Here is a 25,635-nt window from a genome sequence, read left to right on the forward strand (position 1 = left end):
TAAATGTAAAAAACAATATAGTAAGCAGGTCACTGGTGGCTCATGTCTTTAACCTAGCTATTCAGGAGACAGATCTGATTGTGATTCAAAGCTAGACAGTCTTTAATCTCCAATTAACCACAAAGTAGCTGGAAGTGGAGCTGTGACACAAAGCACAAGGACAGCATCCAGGCCCTGAGTTTAAGCCCCAGGACACACACACACATACATTATATTTTGTATATATTACATATTTATGTTTTATATGTAATGTTTTCTATATTTTAAATATAAAATATTTTATAATTATATAAAGTTCAATGCATTTTATATACTATATCTTAGATGTTTTATATATTGTGTATATTTTATTGTTTATAAAATATTTATATGTATTATATAATATACATATATAATAATAATTAATATAACAGCATTTATAATATAACCATATATTATTTATTATATATTTATGTATATTTATTTTACTATACATAAAATGTATATTATATAATATAGGCACAATATTGTAGGCTTTTTGTGAGCCAGCGGTCTCTATTGCAGGTCATTGTGGCCCAATAAAACTATCTATATAAATAGCTAATAGGGAAAATTAATCTTGCAGGCTTTGTTTCCTAAGGCCAATGGAGATAAAAAGTTGACATTTTATATAAGTTGACATTTTATTATAACTTTATTATTCTCAAATAAATACCTAAAACTTGTACTTTCTACTTCCTTTTAAGCAAATATGTTCATATTAAAGGTAAATGTATACTTTAAAATTATTTTCAAACTCTGGGCTTGAGATGTGGCTCAATTGGTAGAGTACTAGTCGCCTACCAAGCAACTATAAAACCATGGGCTGGGAAGGTGGCTCAGTGGTAGAGTGCTTGCCTTGCATGCATGAGGCCCTGGGTTCGATTCCTCAGCACCACATAAGCAAAAAAGAAAGAAACCGGAAGTGGCGCTGTGGCTCAAGTGGTAGAGCACTAGCCTTGAGCTGAAGAGCTGAGGGTCAGGGCCCAGGCCCAGAGTTCAGGCCCCACAACCGGACCAAAAACAAACAAACAAACAAAAACCTATAAAACCCTATAAATACTTAAGCACTGCCAAAAAGAAAATAATTTTCTCTACTTTCTGTTTAATATTTTTAGTTCTAGAACTGGCCAAATATGTATTGTAGCAGAATGCTTAGCATTTCTGAGTACTTGTCTTCTTGTAATGGATAAAACAAATATATGATATATAGATATACAGATATATATAACAAATATATAATAGTTTAAGTATGTACAGATTCAAATTGCTTTTAAAAATTGTCACATTGCAGCCAGACACCAGTGGCTCACACTTGTAATCCTAGCTATTCAGGAGACTGAGATCTTATAATTGTAGTTTGAAGGCAGGAAGTCTGTGTTACTGTTATCTCAAATTACCAAAAAAGCCGTAAGTGGAGCTGTAGCTCAGCAACAGAAACTTTGAGCAAAAGAAACTCAGGAGAACTGGCACTGTGGCTCAAAGCAGTAGAGTGCAAGTCTTGTGTGGAAAAGGCTCAGGGACAGTGCCCAGACCCTGAGGACCCCATGGCTAACAAAAAAAAAAAAGAAGACACTCAGGGGCAGTACCTATGCCCTGAGTTCCAACCCCAGGACCAGCACCAAAATAAATAAAATTATATACATATAATTATATGTTATATATAATATACTATGTATGTTATATTTAATAGTCACATTGCAAATTTTGAAATCTTATACTCCTACTTTATGGGTATATTTCTCTATAATTACTGATACAGAAAAATTATCTTTAAGAATTTCAAAAAGAATTTTATGCATAAATGGTGTTGTATAACTACATATTCATTCTGGTCATTGCACTATTCCTTTAGCTAATATTTCTGGATGTCTTCACCTCCCTAAAACTGTTAAGATACTCCAGATAAAATACATTGTGATTGTATCAAATTTATGATATTAGAGAACAATTGAGTAACAACATATATTTCTTAAGGAATTGGGTATTGGGAATTAAAAGTAATAGAAAAGCTTTTCGGTTTGGGGAATTTAAAACATTTTGGCCAATCTTTAGAGAACAGTAATATAAAACTAGCTTGGTTATAAATTAAACAATGTTTTACTCCTGTTTATGTTAAACCATCTGGTAAAGGTACTATTCCAAGCTAGTGATAGAAATATTATGTTACTAAAATTCTGTACACTTTCAGCCTCATGTAATAGTCCATTGAATAGATAATAATGTGTTTTTTTTTATTTATTTATTTTTAGTGCTAAGTATTGAATCCAGGGTCTCATACATGTTAGTAAAGTGCTCTGACACTGAGCTATACCAAGCCCAAATATATATTTTAATAACTGATCAGATACTTCAGTGGTATAAATACAACCATATGAACTTTCATATGCATTATTCCATATTTTCAGGTTTCTAGATGACTGTAACATATTCTGTAGTTGATAGTATATTGAGCTAAATCTCCCCCAATTGTGTATCCCAATATGTAGCATTATATATTAGTAACACTATCACTTTTCTAAAATAGTTAAATTCATGGCATCTATTTACTGTTCCCCTACATCTTTGATGTAGACTTATCATATAACTCCTACAGTATTTCTGGGGTTTTTTGTTGTTGGTTGTGGGTTTTGAACTCAGGGCTTGGGTGTGATCCCTGAGTTCTTTTAATCAAGGGTAGTGTTCTGCCACTTTGAGCCACACTGACTTTGAGTCTCTTTGACACTTTCCTGCTGGGGCTGTCTTTGAACTGCAATCCTCAGATCTCAGCCTTGTGAGTAGCTAGGATTATAGGCATGAACGACCAACAACCGAGAATAATTTCTCTTAAAATACATTCCCTGCATATAGAAACTCAGTCTATGGTGAGGAAGGGTACAGTGGTTCTAAGAAATATTTTTAAACAACTTAAAGAAATTCTGAATGATTTTAGGTTTCAACAAGACTTCAAAAATATAACATTAGCACCTTTTAAAATCAAAATTGCCAGGTTTACATAATTAAGCTCTTCGATATAACCAGTATTCCACCAAATTATAATGAGCAAATCCATTTGAACATATCAAATGATTTATCTGTGACAGTACTATGGCTGGAACTGAGAGCCTCCTGCTCATATTTGGCTTTTTTCACTCAAGACTGGTTCTGACTTGGGCCACATATCCACTTTTGGATTTTTGCTAGTTAGAGATGAGTCTCTTAGACATTTCTGCTTGGGTTGGCTTTGAATTTCATTCATCAGATCTCAGCCTTCTGAGTAATTAGAATGACAAGCATGAGCTACTGACAACTGACTTTTTTTTGAATCTTTAGCTTAAAAAATATTAGACAGGGCTGGGAAGGTGGCTCAGTGGTAGAGTGCTTGCCTTCCATGCATGAGGCCCTGGGTTCCATTCCTCAGCACCACATAAGCAAAAAGGAAAAAACCAGAAGTGGTGCTGTGGCTCAAGTGATAGAGCACTAGCCTTGAGCTGAAGAGCTGAGGGACAGTGCCCAGGCCCAGAGTTCAGGCCCCACGACCAGACCCCCCCCCAAAAAAAAAAAATTAGCCAAATACTACACTTCGGGTTAGGTTCATCTAGAGAGACCCTTTCAACCTATTCACCTGTATTGAAAAGTAGCAACCATACTTTAAAGCACTTTCAAACCTTTTTTGTATTGACTAAATAAGGTAAGAGATTATGTAATAATACATGTAAACACGTATTAACAATACATATCTTTACTAAACAGAACTCAAATTTTCTGTTCTCTTTGCCTTTACACATGCTTGCTGTTCACAAACCACAAAGTTGGTTTTACAACTTGCTTGAACCACAACTTGAAAATTACTACTAAAATTAAAAAGACCTGCCAGTTCATAGATCATTGTAATACTTAGAAGTATTCCCCAGATGCCTTCAGAAACAGAAAATAGCTACAAATTTAACCCTAGGAACTCCTCCCTGAGTTGCTATTAACATGCTTCTTCTGCTTTTGAATTTGGGGGGGGGGATTTTTTGATCCTATAAAAGCCTTACTAATCTTGCAGTCAACATCCAAAGTTTTCTATTTACCACCACCCCACGTAAGTGTCCCCATGTAAGTGCTCAGGCACTTATGTCAAAGTTTTTTCTCTGAGGCCAGTATTTTTATTACTTTGTTGTTGTTTTAGAGGCGACATACAGTGGAAATACTTTACAGGTAATAAGTACATTTCTTTCTTTTTGAATAGTATTATCTGTTCCCTCATTATATCTCATTCCCTCCTTCCCATCCTTACCCACAAGTTGCATGGTTCACTTTCATCAATGTCCACTGCAGCCAATGGGCTCCACTGCTGTAGTTTTTCAACCTGTTTTCTGCTGATTCTGTGCCCTCCCACTCCTTCCCTCTGATGTGTAAATATCATATATGTGGTAAAGAATACATAGTCATCAGAAAATGAAGAGACGAATTTAGAAAGGGTCCTTTGTTTCTTTATCTTTGGAGTTCATTTCAGTATGTATATCATTTTATGTACATATGAAGAGGTGCTTGAGTATTTCTCCTTGGTGATTTTCTCCTAAGACTATCCTCTTTTGGTCTCACTGTATATGGGTGTCTAGAATACTGTATAATTTTTCATATCCCATTGCATTTTAACACTAATGTTGATATATCAGGGAGAACACATGCCATTTGTCTTTCTGAGCATGGCTTACCTTCTCACTCAACATGATTTGTTCTAGTTCCATCAGTTACCCTGAGAATGACATTATTTTATCCTTTCTATTGGTTGTGTAAAATTGTACGTAAGTACCACAGTTTTGGGATCCAGTCATCTATTGTAGGGCATCTGATTTGTATCCATATCTTAACTACTGTGAATAGTGCAGCAATTGAACATGAATGTACAGGTGTCCTTGACATATCCTGGTTCATGATGCTCAGGTAAATTTAGGCCAGTATTTTTACAACTAAAAATTTTTACTAATCAATCTTCTTGTATACGTGCGTTTACTGAGGATTTTGCCTATAATGCAGTCTTACTGAGTACAATCTTCCTGCCTACCCCTAACATAAACCAGTATTACATTTTCATTAGGTAAAATTATTGTCACTTATGTCCTTAAAATAGGAGACTGAAAGTTTTATAACAACTCCTCCATAAAACTGAATAAAATCTCTAAAGAGATATGATGTGTTATTCTTCTGCTTCAGCTAATACGCCGATTTCTGTAACTTGAATTATTTGATTATATATTTTTTAAATTTTTATTGTCTTTAATTGTACAAAAGGGTTTCAGTTTCAACATATCAGTTTATGAGTACAATGTATATTATCAATGTTACCCCTTTCACTGTTTGGATGTATTTCTTGAGACTTTATATGCTTTAATTACTACTGTGGTTTATTTTCTTTTTATAAGCACTATTAATTGATGTTATAAAAGATAGTGTTTTGTTGATTATAAGTTGCTAATATGGCATGCTATAAGCCACTAAGGGGTTTTTATTTTGCTCCTAATTCATAAAATGTATTAGATAGACATGACTTTTATACTTTCATGCAAAGATTTACATAGGTAAGTAATATAAAATTGTGTTCTTTAGTAGTCATCAAGAATACATTTTTTGAATAGTTTTTACTTATGCTTTGTGTGTGTGTGTGTGTGTGTGTGTGTGTGTGTGTGTGTGAGTGCACACGCACGCGCGTGCATGCACACATGTGCACATTTGGTACCAGGGTTTGAAATCAGGGCCTTTTGTTGAGTTTTCTTGCTCACAGTTGGCACTGTACCACTTGAGTCATACCTCCAGTCCAGCATTTACCTAGTTAATTGGCAGTGAAATCTTACAAACTTTTTGCCTGGGCTGACATGGAACCTGTATCCTTCAGGTCTTAGGCTCCTGAGTGGCTGGGATTACAAGCATGAACTACCAGTATCTGGCACTTATACTTTATTTTCAAACTATCAGAAAAAATGCAAAATGCTGCAGACCTTTTTTCTACATAGAAATTATATATGTTTGTGGGACTAGATAGTATGGTGTTAGTAATTTTTAATTTAAAGGTCAACATATTACATATTTTAATCTTTCACAAGGAAACAAATTTTCATAACATTTCAGTTCAATATTCTCAGTTGTACACATTTATAGTTGAAAATATTTAGGTCTATTTTTCTACCTTGTGTTTAGTTAAACATATATTAGTTTAAGGAAAACCTTGGTCTGGGGATGTGGCTTAGTGGTAGAGTACTTGCCTAGTGTGCATGAAGTCCTGGGTTCGATTCCTCAGAACCACATAAACAAAAAAGGCCAGACATGGCTCAAGTGGTAGAGTGCTAGCCTCGAACAAAAAGAAGTTCAGAGACAGTACCCAGGACCAGAGTTCAAGCCTCAGGACTGGCCAAAAATAAAAGAAAAATCTCCCTAATCTTAGGATATTAACATGTTTGTCAAATAGATAATAGTGGGTAAAATGTATAAAGCTCACATCATAGAGAAATGTTAGGTAAAAATACATAAAGCTCAGGATCATGGAGAAAAGGAAGGGGTGCTAAGGCTTCTCCAACTCCTGTCCATGGTATTGAAAAATATCATTAGTTTCAGAGTATATATACTTATTCCAGACATGTATATAACAAATTTGGGTTCTACCAAGAATAGGACCTATACTATCTGCTTAGTCATGTTACACTAAGTCTCTAGCATCAGAAAATACAAGCTCCACATGGTGTGCACACCTATGATCCCAGTACTTGGAAGAAAGAAACCTAAGGATCATGAGTTTCAGTACAGCCCTTGAGAACTTATCTCCAAATGAAAATACAAACAAAAGGGCTAGGGGATTTTACTTAAGTGGTACAAAACTTGCTTATCATACTCAAGGCTCCTGGTTTCATTCACCATTGACAAGAAGAAAAAAAGCTAGTGTGGGCAAATGAAAGCATTAATCAAAAATCATTGAATAGGGGTTAGGAAGGTGGCTCAGTGTAGACTGCTTGCCTTGCATGTGTGAAGCACTGGGTTCGATTCCTCAGCACCACATAAGAAGAAAAAGCTGGAAGTGGCACTGTGGCTCAAGTAGTATAGTGCTAGCCTTGAGCTGAAGAGAGCACAGACAGCACCCAAACCCAGAATTCACAACTGACCCCCCCCCAACAAAAAATCATTGATAGAATTAGCCTTGGTTATTATGATAGTATCATGTTTTTAAATTTTTTAACTTAAAAAATTTTTAAATTGTTACATGAATATGCATGTACACGCGAATTATTTCATCCATTTATTGGTAAAAGGGTTATAGTTGTGGTAAATGTAATATTTTATTACAATCAAAATGTAACTTAGGCCAGGCAATGGTCGCCCATACCTGTAATCCTAGCTACTCAGGTAGCTGAGATATGATGATCGCGGTTCAAAGCCAGCCCGGGCAGGAAAGTCCGTGAGACTCTTATCTCCAATTAACCACCAGAAACTGGAAGTGGTGCTGTGGCTCAAAGTGGTAGAGCGCTAGCCTTGAGCAAAAGAGCTCAGAGACAGCGCCCAGACCCTGAGTTCAAGCCCCACAACCAATACCACAAAAAAGGTAATTTAGAAAATGTACTCTTTTGGGGCTTTTGTGTTAATTTGGTTAAAATTTTTATCTTCAGGTTTAATAATTTTTTTGCATTTTATTAATAGGTAGTATAGATCAATCAGTGTTAAAAGAATTGCCCCCTGAACTCCTGGCAGAAATTGAATCTACCATGCCACTTTGTGAACGTGTGAAAATGAACAAACGCAAGCGTAGCACAGTTAATGAAAAGCCAAAATATGCTGAAATCAGTTCAGATGAAGATAATGATAGTGATGAAGCTTTTGAATGTAAGTATCCCATTCCTTTTTAAGAATTAAAAAGACAGATTGATGTGCTTGTCTTATAAATTGAGGGTTAACAATAGCAATAGCATGGTTAACTTAATTCTTAATAACCTAGTATAGCAATTTTTTAGTAATTTTAAAAATGTATGAAATAAGATCAGTTGGCACCAAGAAAAAATTTTAAATAATCTATAATTAATGTTTTAAAATGTAATTAACATTTATTGATCTACTACTATATACTACTCATTGAAAATCAGAATGCAAAGAAAATTTGACCCCTCTCTCAAAGAGTCTTTAGTCTATTGGGGGGCATATTTAAGTAAATGATTGTAGCAATAGTAATAGTAAATACAGGATGCTATGGGAACACATTGGATTGACATCAGTTTCAGAGTTGGGGGGGTTCAGAAAATGCTTACCAGAAGAGGTGACACTTAAGTTGACTCTTGAAGGACACGTGGGAGATAGCCAGTTTAAGAAATAAAATAAAACCATACTATCACTATACTATGAATGGCTTAGCCATATTATGGATTATCTGTGTGGTTTGGACCTGGCTTCTCCTTTTTGCCCAGCTGTGTCCTGGAATTCCTCCCTTGTTTCACTGTTTTCCAGAGCTGGCTTCTTCACTACACAGCTACCTCTCTACAACACTGTGATCACCTGTCTTTGCACTAGACTTGCTATACCTCGCCTGTCTTCCTACTGGTCCACTGAAAAAGTTCTTCTCTTTTATCCTTATCTTCCTTCTTCTGGAGCAAGAGAATTGAGCCTAGCCAAGAGGGGTCAGCAACTTGTTTGACTTAAACGGCATTCAGTGGAAACAGACTATGGGAGATCTTCACTTGTGTGCCAGCTGACTTAGTCATATTGACCACAAGAAGTGGAAAGACCACCAGTGTGTTCTGCCTTTTCCAGCTAGTATCTGTAGATTGAGGTGTGACAAGCAAGGGCAGGAAGGACAGATGCATGCTGCCATTTTTAAGTGTATATTGCTGATGGAAGCGCTTCATCTCCAAAGTTTTAAATCAATGTTTATTTACTCTGATCTCTTAAAAATTGTGAGCTCTTAAGCTAGAGCAGTAGACTATGAATACTGAACAAATCCAAATAGTTTTAAAATTGAAATATATAGCTAAGATATTCTGACATTTAATTTTATGTATAATTGTTACAATTTGTATTATCATGAGATGTATTTACACATAGTGTATTATAATGGCTAAGGTTAATTTTTTTAATCAAACATTTTGGTCATACGGGAACATGGTTAGCTCTGGAAAGTGAGAAAGGAAACTTGATGGCTCAGAAACTCACTCTCATTTATACGCATGTTTTTCTACATTCTCTCATTCTCCCTAGTACATCACCATTTCTAGAACAGCAGAAAAGATTTTTAACTGCAATTTTATTTTAAATTACATTTCAACTCCAGTTGATTGGTAGTAGCTGCCTGCATTGCTAAACTAATGACAATTCTGAAGCTACCTCACAGTTAAGTGAAAAGAAAGCATAATGAAAAATACACAGTAATTGTAAAACATATGAGAGGCAGTGCTATACATTTTTGTCATCAGTGTGGCCACAATTCTTTCCCTTGCTCTCCATTATGAAAGATAATGTTTCATTTTATGGGAGCATTTGGCTTCATTTTAAAGCCATAGATCCCATTGTATCTCTGCTAAAGTATATTGAAAGCTAATACAACTTAAAGGACCTTAGTTTTAACCTTTTCTAGAAGGAAGGAAAAAGGGAAAGTTTCTCTAGATTTTTAAAGAGATTTCACAGTGTGTGTTGCGTGCTTGGTTTATTTCAATAGAAGTACCTTTAGAAAAAGGACCACTTATATGGGAGCAGAAAAAGATGTTCAACTGGTAGTTGACATCAATAGCAAGAATATACCACAATAAAATCAGTAGTGAAAATATGTTACAATTTAAATGTAAAAGTACAAGAACATTAATTATAAACATTATACTGCTTTGACTTTTTGAAATTTGATAAATAGTTTTGTTCAAAAAGTAAAGGAGTAAGAAGTGACTTTGAAGTTAGGATAAACAGAAGTGAATAGCCGTAGCATAAATATGAGGTCACTGAGTCCCCAGGAAAACTGGGAAGGGAGAATATAGGAAGTGAAAGAGAAATATAGGAAGCAATGGGCAAATAAATACAAGTAAAAATTGGAAAGGGAAAACAGAATGTCAACCCTATTTTATGTGGCTCTCAATTGAACTTCTTCCCTTACCCTGATTTTCCCAAAATAATAAGGACAATAGAAAGGACAAACTAACCTCAATGAGTTGAGATCCTGGCAACCTTATTGCACCACATAATCATATATCATAGAAGTTGAATTTTTAACTCACTCCTTTATATCCAAATGGCCTAAACTTTAAGGAATATGAAATAAAATTCTCCACAGTCCATACATAGTTTTTCTCAGTAGAACAAGTTATCTGTAATTTGTTGACTAGAAGATCTTTCAAGTATTTTCTCATGATAAAAATTTTTTTTGTTTGGTCGTGGGGCTTGAACTCTGGGCTTGGGCGCTGTCCCTGTGCTCACTCTTCCACTCAAGGTGAGCGCTCTACCACTTGAGCCACAGCGCCACTTCTGGTTTTCTAGTGGTTTATTTTAGATAAGAGTCACACGGACTTTCCGGCCCAGGCTGGCTTTGAACCGTGATCCTCAGATCTCAGCCTCCTGAGTAGCTAGGATTACAGGCGTGAGCCACCGGCACCCGGCTCATGATAAAATTTGAATACTGGGAATATGTTTTTTAGGAAATTAGTTAGCATGGAGAAAGACTAAAATAGATCATATATTAGTTTTGGTTCATAAGCATAAGACCGACCTCATGTTTGAAATAGTAGAATACTACTTTCTGAACCAAATTTGTTAGTTGCCAATTTTTTATTTGATAGACATTTCAGTATTTATTAAAAGACAATTTAGTGGATATTATATAAAAATAACTCTTATTCTTTGTCCTCTTCCAGTCCCACTCCTATGTCTTCCTCTTCCTCTTTCTGTCTCCCTCCCCCTGTCACACCAATGCTACAAAACTGCTTAAATTCACATAGGACAACATTCATCATGAAGGGAATGTTAGAGCATACACTAATCATACTTCATAACCAGATTTATGTCTTAATTATTAAGGAAATCATTGAAGATTTGAATATATCCATTCAAAATTGTTCTTCATATAAACCCTATTGCTATGTAAAAATGATCACAAAATGGAAACAGAGTTATCTTTTTCTTCTGTGTCCATAGAGTGGACAGAAGTGTTCAAAACCAGAAACCAAACTAGTTTCTTCAAGAGGAGTAGTTAGGTTAGCATATAAAGGTAAGATTAGCCAAAGTGTGTAGGCATGCACAGTGACCCAAGCAAGTATAATTAGAATGCAGAGACTGGTGTCTTTAAATCTCAGCCGAGTAAAGGATTCAAGAGATTTATCTTTTGTATTCGTGTAAGGATCCATAAGGGATTCAAAAAGGAGGCCACTTATATGGAAGCAAAGAAATCAGACAAAGATTTAGAAAGGCTAAAGAATAGATAGATCTTGATCATCAACAAGTGGTCACTGGTAATAACTAGTTTATGATTACAAAGTTGGATACATCCATTCTATAGTTTTAACTTGGTGGTCCCTCCATCAATTATAGTGAATATTGGTCAGTTGTGCTGCCCTCTACTTAACACTGCAGAATTTTCTAATGAGTTTTTCTTACTGAATTGTGACTGTCCTGGGACTCAGAATTATTTTCAACTTAAGGCTTTAGGCAGTTCTTATTAGTTGATGAAAGTTGTTATATCAAGTGAAATCTCTTTGCTACATCTGCTTAAAGGGTCCTGTTAGTATTCATATGCATATAAGCCTCAAGGGATGGGAAAAAGAATGAAGATAACATATAAGCATACTTAACATAACATGTATAAGCTCAGAAACTTTCCTTCTTGGATTTAGCAAGCCTTCATTTTTTTTTTTGGAGAACTGAGGTGTATTTTATTTCTGTAGATATGTGATGTGAGATCCTCAGACTGGAAGTTATTGCTAAGTTATGGGTATTAACTTAGCAAATAATTGATGAAATTCTTGGTTATCATATTCTGTAATGTGTTCTCAAAAGTTAACTATTTTGTCCAAACCCTGTTCTCCATCAATAATCTAAATGCTTTAAGGTGGTTCTGTCTTTTTTTAATCCAAATCCTAAATAAAGGTTGTTTTGTAAGCCTTAATTAATCTTAAAGTTCACATACCTCTTTAATGACTTACTGACTGCCTTTTATTGAAATGTACACTGTGATCTAATTCATAGAGCCTTCCTGTTTATTAGCAAGCTGAGTTCATGTAAAAATAATTAACTCCAGCAAGATCATGCTAAAATTACCAAGTCTTTCCATACCATAATTTAAACTTCATGAGAGACAGAATGACCCAGAATTTCCTAGACCTACAAAATGAAGATTCCCCTCTCCATGTGGTTCATTGTAAAGTACAGGTTTTCGTAGTCTCTTCAAATGAGGTAAATTATTTGTCATGGGGATTTGCTTCTAGCCTCTAGGAAACGACATAAAAAAGATGACGATAAAGCTTGGGAATATGAAGAGCGTGACAGAAGAAGCTCTGGGGATCATAGGAGAAGTGGCCACACTCATGAAGGAAGAAGGAGTTCAGGTGGTGGTCGTTACCGAAACCGAAGTCCATCAGATTCTGACATGGAAGATTATTCTCCTCCTCCCAGCCTTAGTGAGGGTAATTCATCAGTGTCAATGGATTTTTTACATAATTTAACTTTAGGAGGTGTGTGGTGTGTGTGTGTGTGTGTGTGTGTGTGTGTGTGTGTGTGTGTGTGTGTGTGTACACTAGGGTATTAGTGGATTTTTTACATAATTTAACTTTAGGAGGGGTGTGTGTGTGTGTGTGTGTGTGTGTGTGTGTGTGTGTGTACACTAGGATATTAATGGATTTTTTTTACATAATTTAACTTTATGAGGGGTGTGTGTGTGTGTGTGTACACTAGGGTATTAATGGGTTTTTTACATAATTTAACTTTAGGAGGTGTGTGTGTGTGTGTGTGTGTGGGTGGGTGTGTGTGTGGGTGGGTGTGTGTGTGGGTGGGTGTAAACTGTCCCTTAACTTTTTTGCTCAAGGTTAGCATTCCCACACTTAAGCCATAGTGTGTGTGTGTGTGTGTGTGTGTGTGTGTGTGTACACACTAGGGTATTAATTACCTGGGAACTGTCCCTTAACTTTTTTGCTCAAGGTTAGCATTCCCACACTTAAGCCATAGCTTAACTTTCAGGTTTTTTGCTGGTTAATTGGCCATGAGAATCTCAGACTTTCCCTCCTGAGCTGGCTCCAAACTAAGATCTTCAGAACTTAGCCTCCTGAGTAGCTAGGATTACAGGAATGAGCCACTGGCACCCGGCTTTAGACTTGAATTTTGAAGGTTTTTTTTTTTTAATTTTATTATGAAAAACTCTCAATTTTTACTTTAAAAATGTATAGTTTAGAGCCAGTAGTAGCCTATAGTCCTAGCTACTTAGAAGGCTGAGATCTGAAGGAAAGGATAGGAAACTTACCACCAACTAACTGGAAGTGGAGTTATGGCTCAAAGTTGTAGAGTACCACTGACCTTGGCAAAAAAGCTTAGGGACAGCGCCTAATCTGGAGTTCAAGCTCCACACCCAACCAAAAATATAGTTTAGATTTGTAATCACTGTTTTTTTAAACATTTAATTGATACTCAGACACAAAAATGGAAATAGTTCCTGTGATTCAACATTTCTTTTTGTTCATTTTTAGTTGCTAGAAAAATGAAGAAGAAAGAAAAGCAGAAGAAAAGGAAAGCTTATGAACCAAAACTAACACCTGAAGGTAGCATTTTAACTTATCTTTATTTATATTCTTTAGCTTATCTACTCAGAATGTAGACATGAATGTTTTTTCTTTTGCAGAAATGATGGACTCTTCAACTTTTAAAAGGTTCACAGCCTCAATAGAGAATATTTTGGATAATTTGGAAGATATGGATTTTACTGCATTTGGTAAAAATCTTTTTAAAATGTATTTCTTTAGCCTTTGTATATCATTAAATTTTTGCCACTCTATAGACTACATCCTGATTTATGGATATCAAGAAATGTGAAATTTAGTTGTAGAGTTCAGTCTAGTCCTTGTTATAAAACTAGTCCATGTTATAAAATTTAGTTGAAAAGTCAGGTATTAATTTTATCTTGATAATTATTGTCTTAAGAATCGTGAGTGTATAATTACTGTCACAGTAGGTTGAAGTACTGAAGAAAATATTTATATGTATGTAATGTTGATTCAATATGTCCCAGATGTAATGAGAAGAAGTAATAGGAATCATTCTTGTATTCATTTATTGTAGTGTTCACTATTTATTGAATATGTACTGTGTACCAGTAGGATGATATGTACTGGAGATATTCCATCTCCTGATGTGAAAAGCTATAAGTAACCCTATATAAGGGGAAAAAAATGAAACCAACTAGAATCTAGAAAGGTCAATGTTGTATTTGTGTGTTACTTTTACAATTACATAAAGATTATAACTATAAAATATATGTCTATAAAAGTACTACTCTCAACAATTTAATGCCACCTTCACCTGGTAAAAACTCTTAGTGCCCAGTATGTGCAAAAAACTTTGTAGCATACTTTAGTTCTTAAATTATTTAATCTATTTGAAGATACCTTAATAGATATGTTGCTTTTTATTTTAAAAGTGTTTTTTAAATCTGGGCACCTGTAATACTTGCTACTTAGGAGGCTAGATTTGAGGGTTTAACTTTAGCCACAAGCCAGTAGTGGCTCAATGGTATAGCTCGAGCCTTGAACAGAAAAGCTAAGCAATAGTACAAGATCCTGCTGGGTGCCAGTGGCTCACGCCTATTATCCTGGCTGCTCAGGAGGCTGAGATGTGAGGATCACAGCTCAAAGCCAACCAGGGCAAGAAAGGCCATGAGACACTTATCTCCAATTAACCACCTAAAAACCAGAAGTGGAGCTATGATTCAAAGTGGTAGAGCACTAGCCTTGAGCAGAAAAACTCTGCGAAAGAGCCCAAGCCCATGATGAAAAATAAAAAAAGAGTGCAGTCTAAGTATTGGACAAAAAATTTTGTGAGAATTATCTATTTAGGTACTTTGTTTTTGCTCATTATTTGGAGTATTGTTTTCCTTTTTAAAAAGGTTACAGTTCTTTGCTGAGAAATTGAGAAATTTCTGTATCTTTCAGAGTTTCAAAAGGGAAACAAGTGTACTCTTTGATTACGATACTTTGAGGAGGAGTTATTTGCAAATAGACTAATTACAAAGTCATGAGAAAGATATTGCCAAAACCCGGGGTGTTAACAGTCTTAGAGTTATTAACACCCTGTGCCCAAAAGAATAAAGAGAAAGAGAAATCACTAGAACTCACTCAATAGGAAAAACTGTTGTAGGGTAATCGTGAAGAAACAGTAGCTTTTGGACAGAGCCAATGCAGGAAAGTTCAGAAGAATTTTCGAGTCAATAATAAATATAGCTGGACCTCACTCTTTTCTTTGCTCTTCTGATGGAGCCCTCTACTGGCCAAACCCCAACAAAAGCCAGAGGGGATAGGAGACTGTTGTTGTAGTTTATATAGTCCTGCTCCTATAGCATAGAATAGTTAAGAAGTGTTATTAGTGTATTTATAAATAGTAAAGACAAGATAAATATTTGTCTTCCAAATTTAGTTAGAGCTCTAATTTTACTATTACCTTCTTCCATTTAGGTATTACTTTAGGGTTATAGAAGCCTCTTACTTTGTTCAATTTGTTTATATCTGTGTGGCCAAAAATATTATTAAAAAGCTAAGCTTACCAATTTGAGCTATTTCTTTTATTAACTGTATTTATTTTTATATATGTATACTTTTTTTGGTGTTTCAGGTGATGATGATGAAATTCCTCAGGAACTGCTTCTAGGAAAACATCAGCTTAATGAACTTGGCAGTGAATCTGCTAAAATTAAAGCAATGGGTATAATGGATAAGGTATCTCAGTGAAGTAAAATTTATAAATTTTTAATATAGGTTTCATGAAATTAAAGTTTTAGTAAATAAATAATAAAGAAGCATATTATGGTTGTCTTCTGAGAATCTAAGCAAATTAATTCTTAGGGAAAACCTTAAGTCAGAGAGATACTCTACAGACTATTCCAAAGGAAACAATATTAATGCTTTCAGAGAGACATGTGCTTTGATTTTTTTTCTCCCACTGGCTTTCAGTTTTTTACTTTATAAAATTATTTAGATTATTAAGTGCTAGGATATACTGAATTTTCTTTGACTTTCATCCCTCAGAATTGTGAAACTATAAGCTATAATGTTAACAAATTACTTCCCATACCATATACTGTTACAAGTTTTTAATTGATTGCTATTAAATAAGTAGCCTCATTGCTATAGACAGGAACTCCCTGTTACTATAAAGTAGTCTTATTAGACCTAATTATTTTTTCATTGATAACTTCAAATAATAATGGCAACATTGAGAATTGGCTTCCCATAATCTTTATTATTCATCACTCACCCTCTAGAGTATACCATGATTGCTATGAAAATACAATTTCAAGACAATTTCCTTCTCTGCTCCTAACCAGGGTCCTTTTCATTTGGAGTTTTTACTCTGAGTCTTAAGTTATCATGTAGAAATGTTTACTCCAGAAGAATAGTAAAAGAATTAACTTTTAAAAATTGTATTGCCAGGAGCCAGTGGCTCACACTTGTAATCCTAGCTACTTAGGAGCTGAGATCTGAGGATCACAACTCAAAGCCAGCCCAGGCAGAAAAGTCGCCATGGGACCCTTATCTCCAATTAACCTCTCAAAAAGCAGAAGTAGAGCTATGGCTCAAAGTGGTAGAGGCACTAGCCTTGACTACAAAGAAGTTCAGGGACAGCACCTGGGCCCTGAAATCAACCTTAAGCCTTTGTTTTTTTTGTTTTTTTGTTTTTTTTAAGTAACCTGGAATAAGTGTTTGTTTTTATACTTTTACATAAGTAGTAATAATAAGTAGATACAAAGTTATTGATTTTTTTATTTATTTAAATAATGCCTATATTTGCAGTAATGAATGTGCTATAACGTAGTCTGTTACTTTTTTGCCATCCTAAGGCTTGAACTCAGGGACTGGGTGCTTTCCCTACTGCTTTTTGTGCTCAAGGCAAGCACTCTACCACTTGAGCCATAACTCTGCTTCTGGCTTTTTGGTGATTAATTGGTGATGAAAGTCTTACAAAGTTTCCTGCCCAGTCTGGCTTCAATCCTGATCATCATATCTCAGCCTTCTAAGTAGCTAGGATTACAGTCGTGAGCCACTGGCACCTAGATCATAATTTTGATTGTTAAGGCCCAACATACAGATAATTAACCAGGAATGTGCAGGTAGTTTGTATTGGTATTAGGGATGTATTATTTTATAGGAATATATAACGCATATGTCATATATAGGAATATATCAACAATATTCTGGGGTGCCCATGCCAGTCTTAGGTATTCATTTTATAAATTCCATAATTGTATGAGGCTGGTGTTTGTAGCTGCTGCAAGAGGTAGATATGTTAAGTACTGTCAACATGTGGATGTTTTGGCAAAAGCTTAATCATAATGTTAAGTGATTGAAATCTGTATTTGGAGAACTACTTGTACTACTCCCATATAACTAATCAAAACTGAACTTAATCCCCAATACTCTATTGATATCATATTTGAATTTTCTGACTAATTTGATTCAATATCCTAGAAACATACTACAAAACTAAAGACATATATTTAATCAACAGAATATGAGCTAGGCACGAGTGACTCACACTTGTAATCCTAGCTACTCAGGAGGCTGAGATCTGAGGATCATGGTTCAAAGCCAGCCCAGGCAGGAAAGTCTGTGAGACTCTTTTCTCCAATAAACTACTCAAAAAACCAGAAATGGTGCTGTGGCTCAAATGGTAGAGAGCTAGACTGGAGCAAAAGAAGCTCAGTTCAAGCGCCACGACTCACAAAAAAAAAGAGAATGCAAGTAACAGTTGCTTGTATGCACATGGGTGTGTGTGTGTGTGTGTTTACTTATTCAGTGTCTCTGGCACAAAAGCAGGGGAACTGGCATTAGAACAAACTCAATTTTACCTAGATTGATATTAAAAATTGAGCTGTGAGCTCAGGTTCATGTATATATACTGATTCTGTGTTTGTTCATCTGTCTTTTAGAAACAGATGGTTGTGTAAATTCAAACTTGAGTAAAAGTTCTAAGTGGGAAAACTTTTTTTCCATACTCTTTCAGAGTAATATTAATGTTATATTTCCCATGGCCCAAAGAAAATAATTCTACAGATTGTTTCTTCAATAATGCAAAACTCTTGGCAATGATTGATAAAAGAATTTTATGTTTCCATTTATGTTTCTACTTTAGCTTTCTACTGAAAAAACTGTGAAAGTCCTAAATATCTTGGAAAAGAATATTCAGGATGGGTCAAAGCTTTCCACTTTGTTAAACCATGTAAGTTTAAGATATATGCTGTTCATTTTACCTTCAATATCATTAAGATAATAGACTGTGCTAACAACCTTGATTTGTAGGAAATTTTTCACATGTTAATTTGAGCTTATTGTCACAAGTATGTTTATTAATATTAATAGGATTTTACTTTTAATGATTAAAAATTAATGTTACATAGTGCTGCCATAAAGTAAGAATAATACAGATGTAAATTTCTTCAGTTAAAGGATTTAATCTTAGTTTATCATCTTTCTTGTTGTGAGTATGTTTGAATTTCCTTCCAATTAATTTCCTCTTTAACAGTATTGGTGTCTTGCATTTGCTAGGCAGGTGCTCTACCATTTGAGCCATTCCCTAGCCCTTTTTGCCTTAGCTGTTTTTCAGATAGTATCTCATGTATTTGCTTAGGTTAGCCTGGATTGTTACTCTTCTACTTAAATCTTCCTTGTAGCTGGAATGACAGGTAGTTCACACTCCCATGCCAGGTTTATTTGTTAGAGATGGTACCTTAACTCTTGTGCACCGTGGCCATTATCCTCCTGGTCTCCATTCCCTGAATTAAGATTAAAGGCTGAAAGACACCTTACATAGAAATAAGGTTCTCTTCATTACATGATAATAGTCTATAATAAGACCGATGGGGAGAGTAGGTAGATACTATTCACTAGGGTTGGGCTAACAAGGAGAATGGGGAGGTTGAAATACTTTAACTGTGGAAATAGAATAATGAAACCTGTTGAATTGGTTAGGAAAAGGGGGGAAGAGAGGAGTGAGTGTGGATAACCTGGATAGTAATACATACACTATGTATATGTGGTATATGTGGAAATGTAATAATGAAATTCCCCTGTACCACTAATGTAAGCTAGTAAGAAATATTTTAAAGAAAAATGGCAGATAATAAAATACTACTCACTTAAAAGAAAAAAACAGGTTTTAGGAATGATAAGTTAACAGTAGTACAATACAAGCAAATAAAAGCTCTATTACTTAACTTACCTGTTTGTTTGTTTTTATTGTGTTGGTACTGGAACTTTAACTCATTACCTGGGTGCTGTCCTTTAGCTTTTTCACTCAAGACCTGCACTCTACCACTTGAACCACTTCTGGCTTTTGTTTTGAACTATCATGTTAAACAGACAAAGTTAATTTATATGTAATGTATCCTTAAGCTAAAATTTTAGATCTATATAAAGTACACAAAAGGTAATGATAACTATAACTCTGTCACTAGATTATCCCAAATGGTGAAAATAGGAGGTAGAATATATTGTGTTTGAAAATATTGAGCAACAAAAAGAGAAAACAAAGACAAAAATCTTGTCTAAAGTAGGGTATTGCTCAAATGGTAAAAGTTGTTGCGTATCAGGCACAAGGCCCTATTTGTTCTCCAGTATCATTAAAAAAAAGCAAACTTCAGGAGAATTCCAAGTTTGAAGCCAGCCTGGGCTCTATAGTAATACTCTCTCACAAATCAAAAGCAAAAACAGCAAAATCTTCCCTAAAGTAATGTCCATATTTGTATGTTATTCTCGTCTTTCAAAAATATCTAGTTTTCTTTTAGGTGTTATTTTCTACCATTAAAAAATCAAGTACATTGGGGCTTATAGAATTCAGGCTCTTGCTTTCCCACAAAGACTAAAGACAGAGGTTTTAGCTTCAGGAATGGACCCAAATAAACAAATCTTTTGACAACTTGAGTTCTCTCAAGTAAGGACTTTAAGGAAAACTAATGTCATCTTAATGATGCATTAAGTATTTGTTCAACTTCTGATAGGTCAAGGTTAAATCCTAATTGGGATGAGAGCTCAGAGGAGTCTGAAATTTGTTCAAGAAGAGAATCTGTCAATCTATGCAATTTGGGAGCGGAGAATATATTGGTTTTATTGATGGTGCTGAGATGTGAACATGGAGCCTTGCACTTCCTGGCAAAAAATCTTACCTCCTAAACTTTACTTCCAGTTCTTTGTCTATGAGATAGTCATATTTTTATCTAAAAAAATTTTAAAATTTAAAAATTTATAAGGACATCATAATTTTAAAATTTGTGCTGTACACTTAGATATGTTTATTTTATGTTAACAGTGTTTATATGCTATTTTATAGAATAATGATACTGAAGAAGAAGAAAGATTATGGAGAGACCTTATTATGGAGAGAGTTACAAAATCAGCAGATGCCTGCCTTACAACTATCAACATCATGACATCCCCTAACATGCCAAAAGCTGTGTACATTGAGGATGTCATTGAAAGAGTTATACAATACACTAAATTTCATTTGCAGAATACACTTTATCCTCAGTATGATCCTGTTTACAGATTAGACCCTCATGGAGGTTAGTTTGCCCTTTTATTTTGATATAAATACTAAAATTACTGTTGTAAATTTTTCCTTGTTAGGTGTCAGAATGCAATGATTTAAAATGATCCTAAAAGTGTCATAATATTTTGAAAATCATACTAAATATTGACTTTTTTACTTGATTACCAAATAAGTTAATATAGGATTTTTCCATTATTTTTGTAGCATCTATAGATCTACCATCCCTAGTCAGAAAATCCAAAATGCTATGAGATCTGAAACATTTTGAACATCAACCAGACATTTAGAAGGGTTTGAATTTGAGAGCATATCAGGTTTTAATAAAGTATATTTAAATATTCTAAAATCTGGAAAACTTTGATATCTAAAATGCTTTTGATTCTATGCATTTTGGATAAGGAATAGTCAACCCATTTTTATGTGTAATTGAAGTAATTTTTAATGGTCAGAGAAAAATCCCAGACAATATTAGTTTTTTGTTGCACTGCTGCTTCTTCCAAATTTTACCCAAAATAGTACTCTAGAAAATGTATTTAAAAACATATGCTCTGGGGGCTGGGAAGGTGGCTCAGTGGTAGAGTGCTTGCTTTGCATACATGAGGCCCTGGGTTCAATTCCTCAGCACCACATAAGCAAAAAGAAAAAAGCCGGAAGTGGCGCTGTGGCTCAAGTGGTAGAGCGCTAGCCTTGAGCTGAAGAGCTCAGCGCCCAGGCCCAGAGTTCAGGCCCCACGACCGGACCCAAAAAAAAAAATTTTTTTTATTAACTTACATTAAATGAGCAATGAAATACTTATTGCGTGTAAAATACAATTAATTACCTATAGCATAACTCTACTCCTCTAGTGGAGGGAGAAGAAAAATGAAGTCGATTTCAGAAAAACCAAAGTATCATAGATTATGTTATGAATATTTCTAGTAGAGTATTTCTATAGAATTATTTTTTCTTTTAATAAATAACCAGTTTTTTTTTTTTTTTTTTTTTTTTTTTTTTTTTTTTGGATCCGGTCGTGGGGCCTGAACTCTGGGCCTGGGCGCTGTCCCTCAGCTCTTCAGCTCAAGGCTAGCGCTCTACCACTTGAGCCACAGCGCCACTTCCGGCTTTTTTCTTTTTGCTTAATGTGGTGCTGAGGAATCGAACCCAGGGCCTCAGGCATGCAAGGCAAGCACTCTACCACTGAGCCACCTTCCCAGCCCCTAAATAACCAGTTTTATTTGCCATCTTGTATTTTTGTCTAGTACTTTTTTCCTACTCCCCCCTTACACACAGTGTTTTTATGTTCTTTTAATTTTAAAAACAGAACTCTGTGGACAAATACCAAAAGTTAATCTTATCCTTGTCTTGATTTTTTTTTTGTTTGTTTGTTTTAGGAGGGTTATTAAGTTCAAAGGCCAAGCGGGCTAAATGTTCTACTCATAAGCAGAGAGTAATAGTAATGCTTTATAACAAAGTCTGTGACATTGTTAGCAGCTTATCAGAATTGCTAGAGATACAACTTCTTACAGATACAACAATTCTTCAGGTAAGTTTCTTTGAAGTATTTTGTGAATGTCTACAGGAAGAAATAAGACATTCTAGAGAATCTGATTAAGTCCAATATTACCTTGTTTACTCAATAATGTATTTAATTTTACTCATTCAGTATGTTTTATCTGAGTTGGGAAAAAAATTTTTTGAAGGTATTTTAGTAAGTTTTGAACAGAAGACAAATGAACCTTGTGAAAGTCTTCAGTACATCAGGAAATTTTTACCCATAAAAATCTAATGTTTTTGTTGTTATTTGTTTTTGTTTTTGTTTTTGTTTTGGTTGGATGTGGAGCTTGAACTCTGGGCCTGGGTATTGTTCCTGAGCTCTTGAGCTCAAGGTGAGCTCTCTACCACTTTAACCACAGCACCACTTCCCATTTTCTGGTGGTTAATTGGAAATAAGAGTCTGTCTCGGGGCTGGGAAGGTGGCTTAGTGGTAGAGCACTTGCCTTGCATGCCTGAGGCCCTGGGTTCGATTCCTCAGCACCACATAAGCAAAAAGAAAAAAGCCGGAAGTGGCGTTGTGGCTCAAGTGGTAGAGCGCTAGCCTTAAGCTGAAGAGCTGAGGGATAGCACCCAAGCCCAGAGTTCAGGCCCCATGACCAGACCCCCCCCAAAAAAAAAAACAGTCTGTCTCATGGACTTTCCTTTCCTTGCCCAGTCTGGCTTTGAACCATTATCCTCATATTTCAGCCTCCTGAATAGCTAGGATTACAGGCGTGAGCCACCGGCGCCGGCTTTTTTTTGTTTCTTTATATCCATGTGCCATTTATTATCAATCTACATTTACAATAAAAATGTGGAGAAAGGAGTAGGTGCTAACTAGGTGAGGGAAAAGAAAATGTCTCCTGAGTATTTTCTGGTAAGTTATTTGATGTATTGGAATTTAGGGAGATAGTTACTGAAAACAACTAAAGATATGTACTAATTGTTCTTTTGTATTTTCCAGGTTTCATCAATGGGAATAACGCCATTTTTTGTGGAAAATGTCAGTGAACTGCAGTTGTGTGCCATTAAGTTAGTCACTGCAGTGAGTATTGTATTTTTAATGAACTTTCAGTAAAATAATACAAGAAATTTTAGCAAATTTAAGTCATTACTATTAAAAACTAAATATGCTTTTATAGACATTTTCTTTTTTTCTCTTTTTTTTTTTTGGTTGTGGGGCTTGAACTCTGGGCCTGGGCGCTGTCCCTCAGCTCTTCAGCTCAAGACAAGTGCTCTATCACTTGAGCTACAGCGCCACTTCCAGTTTTCTGGTGGTTTATTGGAGATAGGAGTCTCATGGTCTTTCCTGCCCAGGCTGGCTTTGAACTGCAATCCTCAGATCTCAGCCTCCTGAGTAGCTAGGATTACAGGCATGAGCCACCAGTGCCCAGCCAAACATTTTCATTCTAGATGGTTGATACTATCAAATTGTTTTGTCTTAATATTTAAATAATTTGAATTCTATAATTACTACACAGGTATTCTCAAGATATGAAAAACATAGGCAATTAATTTTGGAAGAAATTTTTACTTCACTTGCAAGATTACCAACAAGCAAGAGGAGTTTAAGGAATTTCAGGTAACTGACTTTAGCAGAAGTAAAATATAATGTAACCATCTTATATTCCTCATCATTTCTTAATTGTATTTTTACATTTATGTATAAGAATAAATTCTGTTACATCAACAAAAATACCTTAGATGCTTTGTAGAATGTTTGACAACATCCCTAACCTCTGTACTTATTATTGCTAATAGAACTCCAGGTATTTCCAGGTATTGGAAGTCAAAATCATTTCTGGTCTATAAGATAGGATATTTGCACAGTAGTCTCAAAAGCAGTCTATTTAAAGGACTAATCCTTTAGTCAGTGTTAAGTCCTTAAGTAATATTTTAGAAAGATCTCTAAAATATCACTATTAGCCATATAGAAATCAAATATGAGAATTAAATGCTCCTAATTATGAAGTACCTTCTATGGTCAGGACTTTTGTTTTTGACATCGTAAGTAATTTTCATTATCATCATCATACATACGTTATTCCTAGCCTTGTGTATAGAATTATTTTAATGTGATTTGAAATGTTTTCTACAAAGTAATTATTTTTATCTTAATTATTGTTTCGACTAAGAGTGCTTTTACTAACATCTGTTCTCTGTTAAACCTGAAAAAAAAAAACTATCACACAGAATTCTCACATTTCTTTTTTCTGTTTTGTTTTTTTGGGGTCGGTCATGAGACTTGAACTCTGGGCCTGGGCACTGTCCCTCAGCTCTTCAGCTCAAGGCAAGCGCTCTACCACTTGAGCTATAGCGCCACTTCCGGTTTTCTGGTGGTTTATTGGAGATAAGAGTCTCATGGTCTTTCCTGCCCAGGCTGGCTTTGAACCACAATCCTCAGATCTCAACCTCCTGAGTAGCTAGGAGTACAGTCATGAGCCACTAGCGCCCAGCCAGAATTCTCACATTTCTACAACATTTGTAGAACAAAACACACATGGAACTTGAGTTTCCACAATGGGTGCCACCAATTCTAGCACAGGGGATAAATAGTTGACTCCATAGCAAATTTTAATACCAGATTACTACTTTGCATTCAGCAAATGATTACAGAATATGTAGACATTTGGAAACCTTGAAGATTTATATCATTTTTTAAAAAAATTAGTAATTCTTAACTATAAACCTTCATATTAAATACTGTATTTTACTTTTTATTGTATTGTATTTTGGTCATTTGAGCATGCATAGGCATTTTTGTGGCTGAGATGTAGCTCAGTGGTAGAATAGTTGCCTAAAACATGAAAGACCCTCGGTTTTCCAGCACTAAAACTTTAAATAAATTTCAGAGTAATTAGATACATGAACACTGTATAAACAATGATTCCTAAAAAACAAAAGAATCTTGAAACTTTCAAATGATGGTTTTACAGGTATAATAAGATTATCTTTATACACCATATAATTTAAATTGTTTCTTCCTCATTAAAGGTTAAATAGTAGTGATATGGATGGAGAACCTATGTATATTCAGATGGTTACAGCACTGGTTTTACAACTTATTCAATGTGTAGTACATTTACCATCATCAGAAAAGGACTCTAATTCAGAAGAGGATTCAAATAAAAAAGTAAGGAAATATTATGTTTTAATAACCTTGTACTTTAATGGACAAAAATACCTATAGTCTCTGCATTCTTATAAAACTAGAATTGTTAACTAGGGATTCATGGCTGGGCTTTATCGTCACTTACAGAATTAGAGATTTGGGGAAAGCTGAATTCTGGTTCTGACATATCCACAAATTATGAAACATACAAATGAGTGAGTTTAACCTTGCTGGATTTGTTTTCAACTATAAAATGAGGGTGCTAATATTGCAGGCCTACC

The 25,635-nt window shown here is 35.0% G+C and overlaps 1 protein-coding gene across 4 annotated transcripts in view; it reads left to right on the plus strand.

Moving 5' to 3' along the window:
- Positions 1-25,635, plus strand: part of Nipbl (NIPBL cohesin loading factor) — a 186,980-nt gene that overhangs the window by 114,751 nt on the left and 46,594 nt on the right. For all 4 annotated transcript variants that reach the window (XM_070041039.1, XM_070041040.1, XM_070041038.1 and 1 more), the window contains 11 exons: positions 7,669-7,851; positions 12,417-12,614; positions 13,668-13,739; positions 13,820-13,909; positions 15,802-15,905; positions 18,319-18,405; positions 20,512-20,743; positions 22,101-22,252; positions 23,207-23,287; positions 23,724-23,824; positions 25,237-25,375. In XM_070041039.1, coding sequence (XP_069897140.1) covers positions 7,669-7,851; positions 12,417-12,614; positions 13,668-13,739; positions 13,820-13,909; positions 15,802-15,905; positions 18,319-18,405; positions 20,512-20,743; positions 22,101-22,252; positions 23,207-23,287; positions 23,724-23,824; positions 25,237-25,375 — 1,439 coding nt within the window. The remainder of the gene's footprint in view (positions 1-7,668; positions 7,852-12,416; positions 12,615-13,667; positions 13,740-13,819; positions 13,910-15,801; positions 15,906-18,318; positions 18,406-20,511; positions 20,744-22,100; positions 22,253-23,206; positions 23,288-23,723; positions 23,825-25,236; positions 25,376-25,635) is intronic.

Source organism: Dipodomys merriami, unplaced genomic scaffold (genome assembly GCF_024711535.1).
Source record: "Dipodomys merriami isolate MVZ:Mamm:240054 unplaced genomic scaffold, mDipMer1.0.p SCAF_30, whole genome shotgun sequence".
NCBI classification, from domain to species: domain Eukaryota; kingdom Metazoa; phylum Chordata; class Mammalia; order Rodentia; family Heteromyidae; genus Dipodomys; species Dipodomys merriami.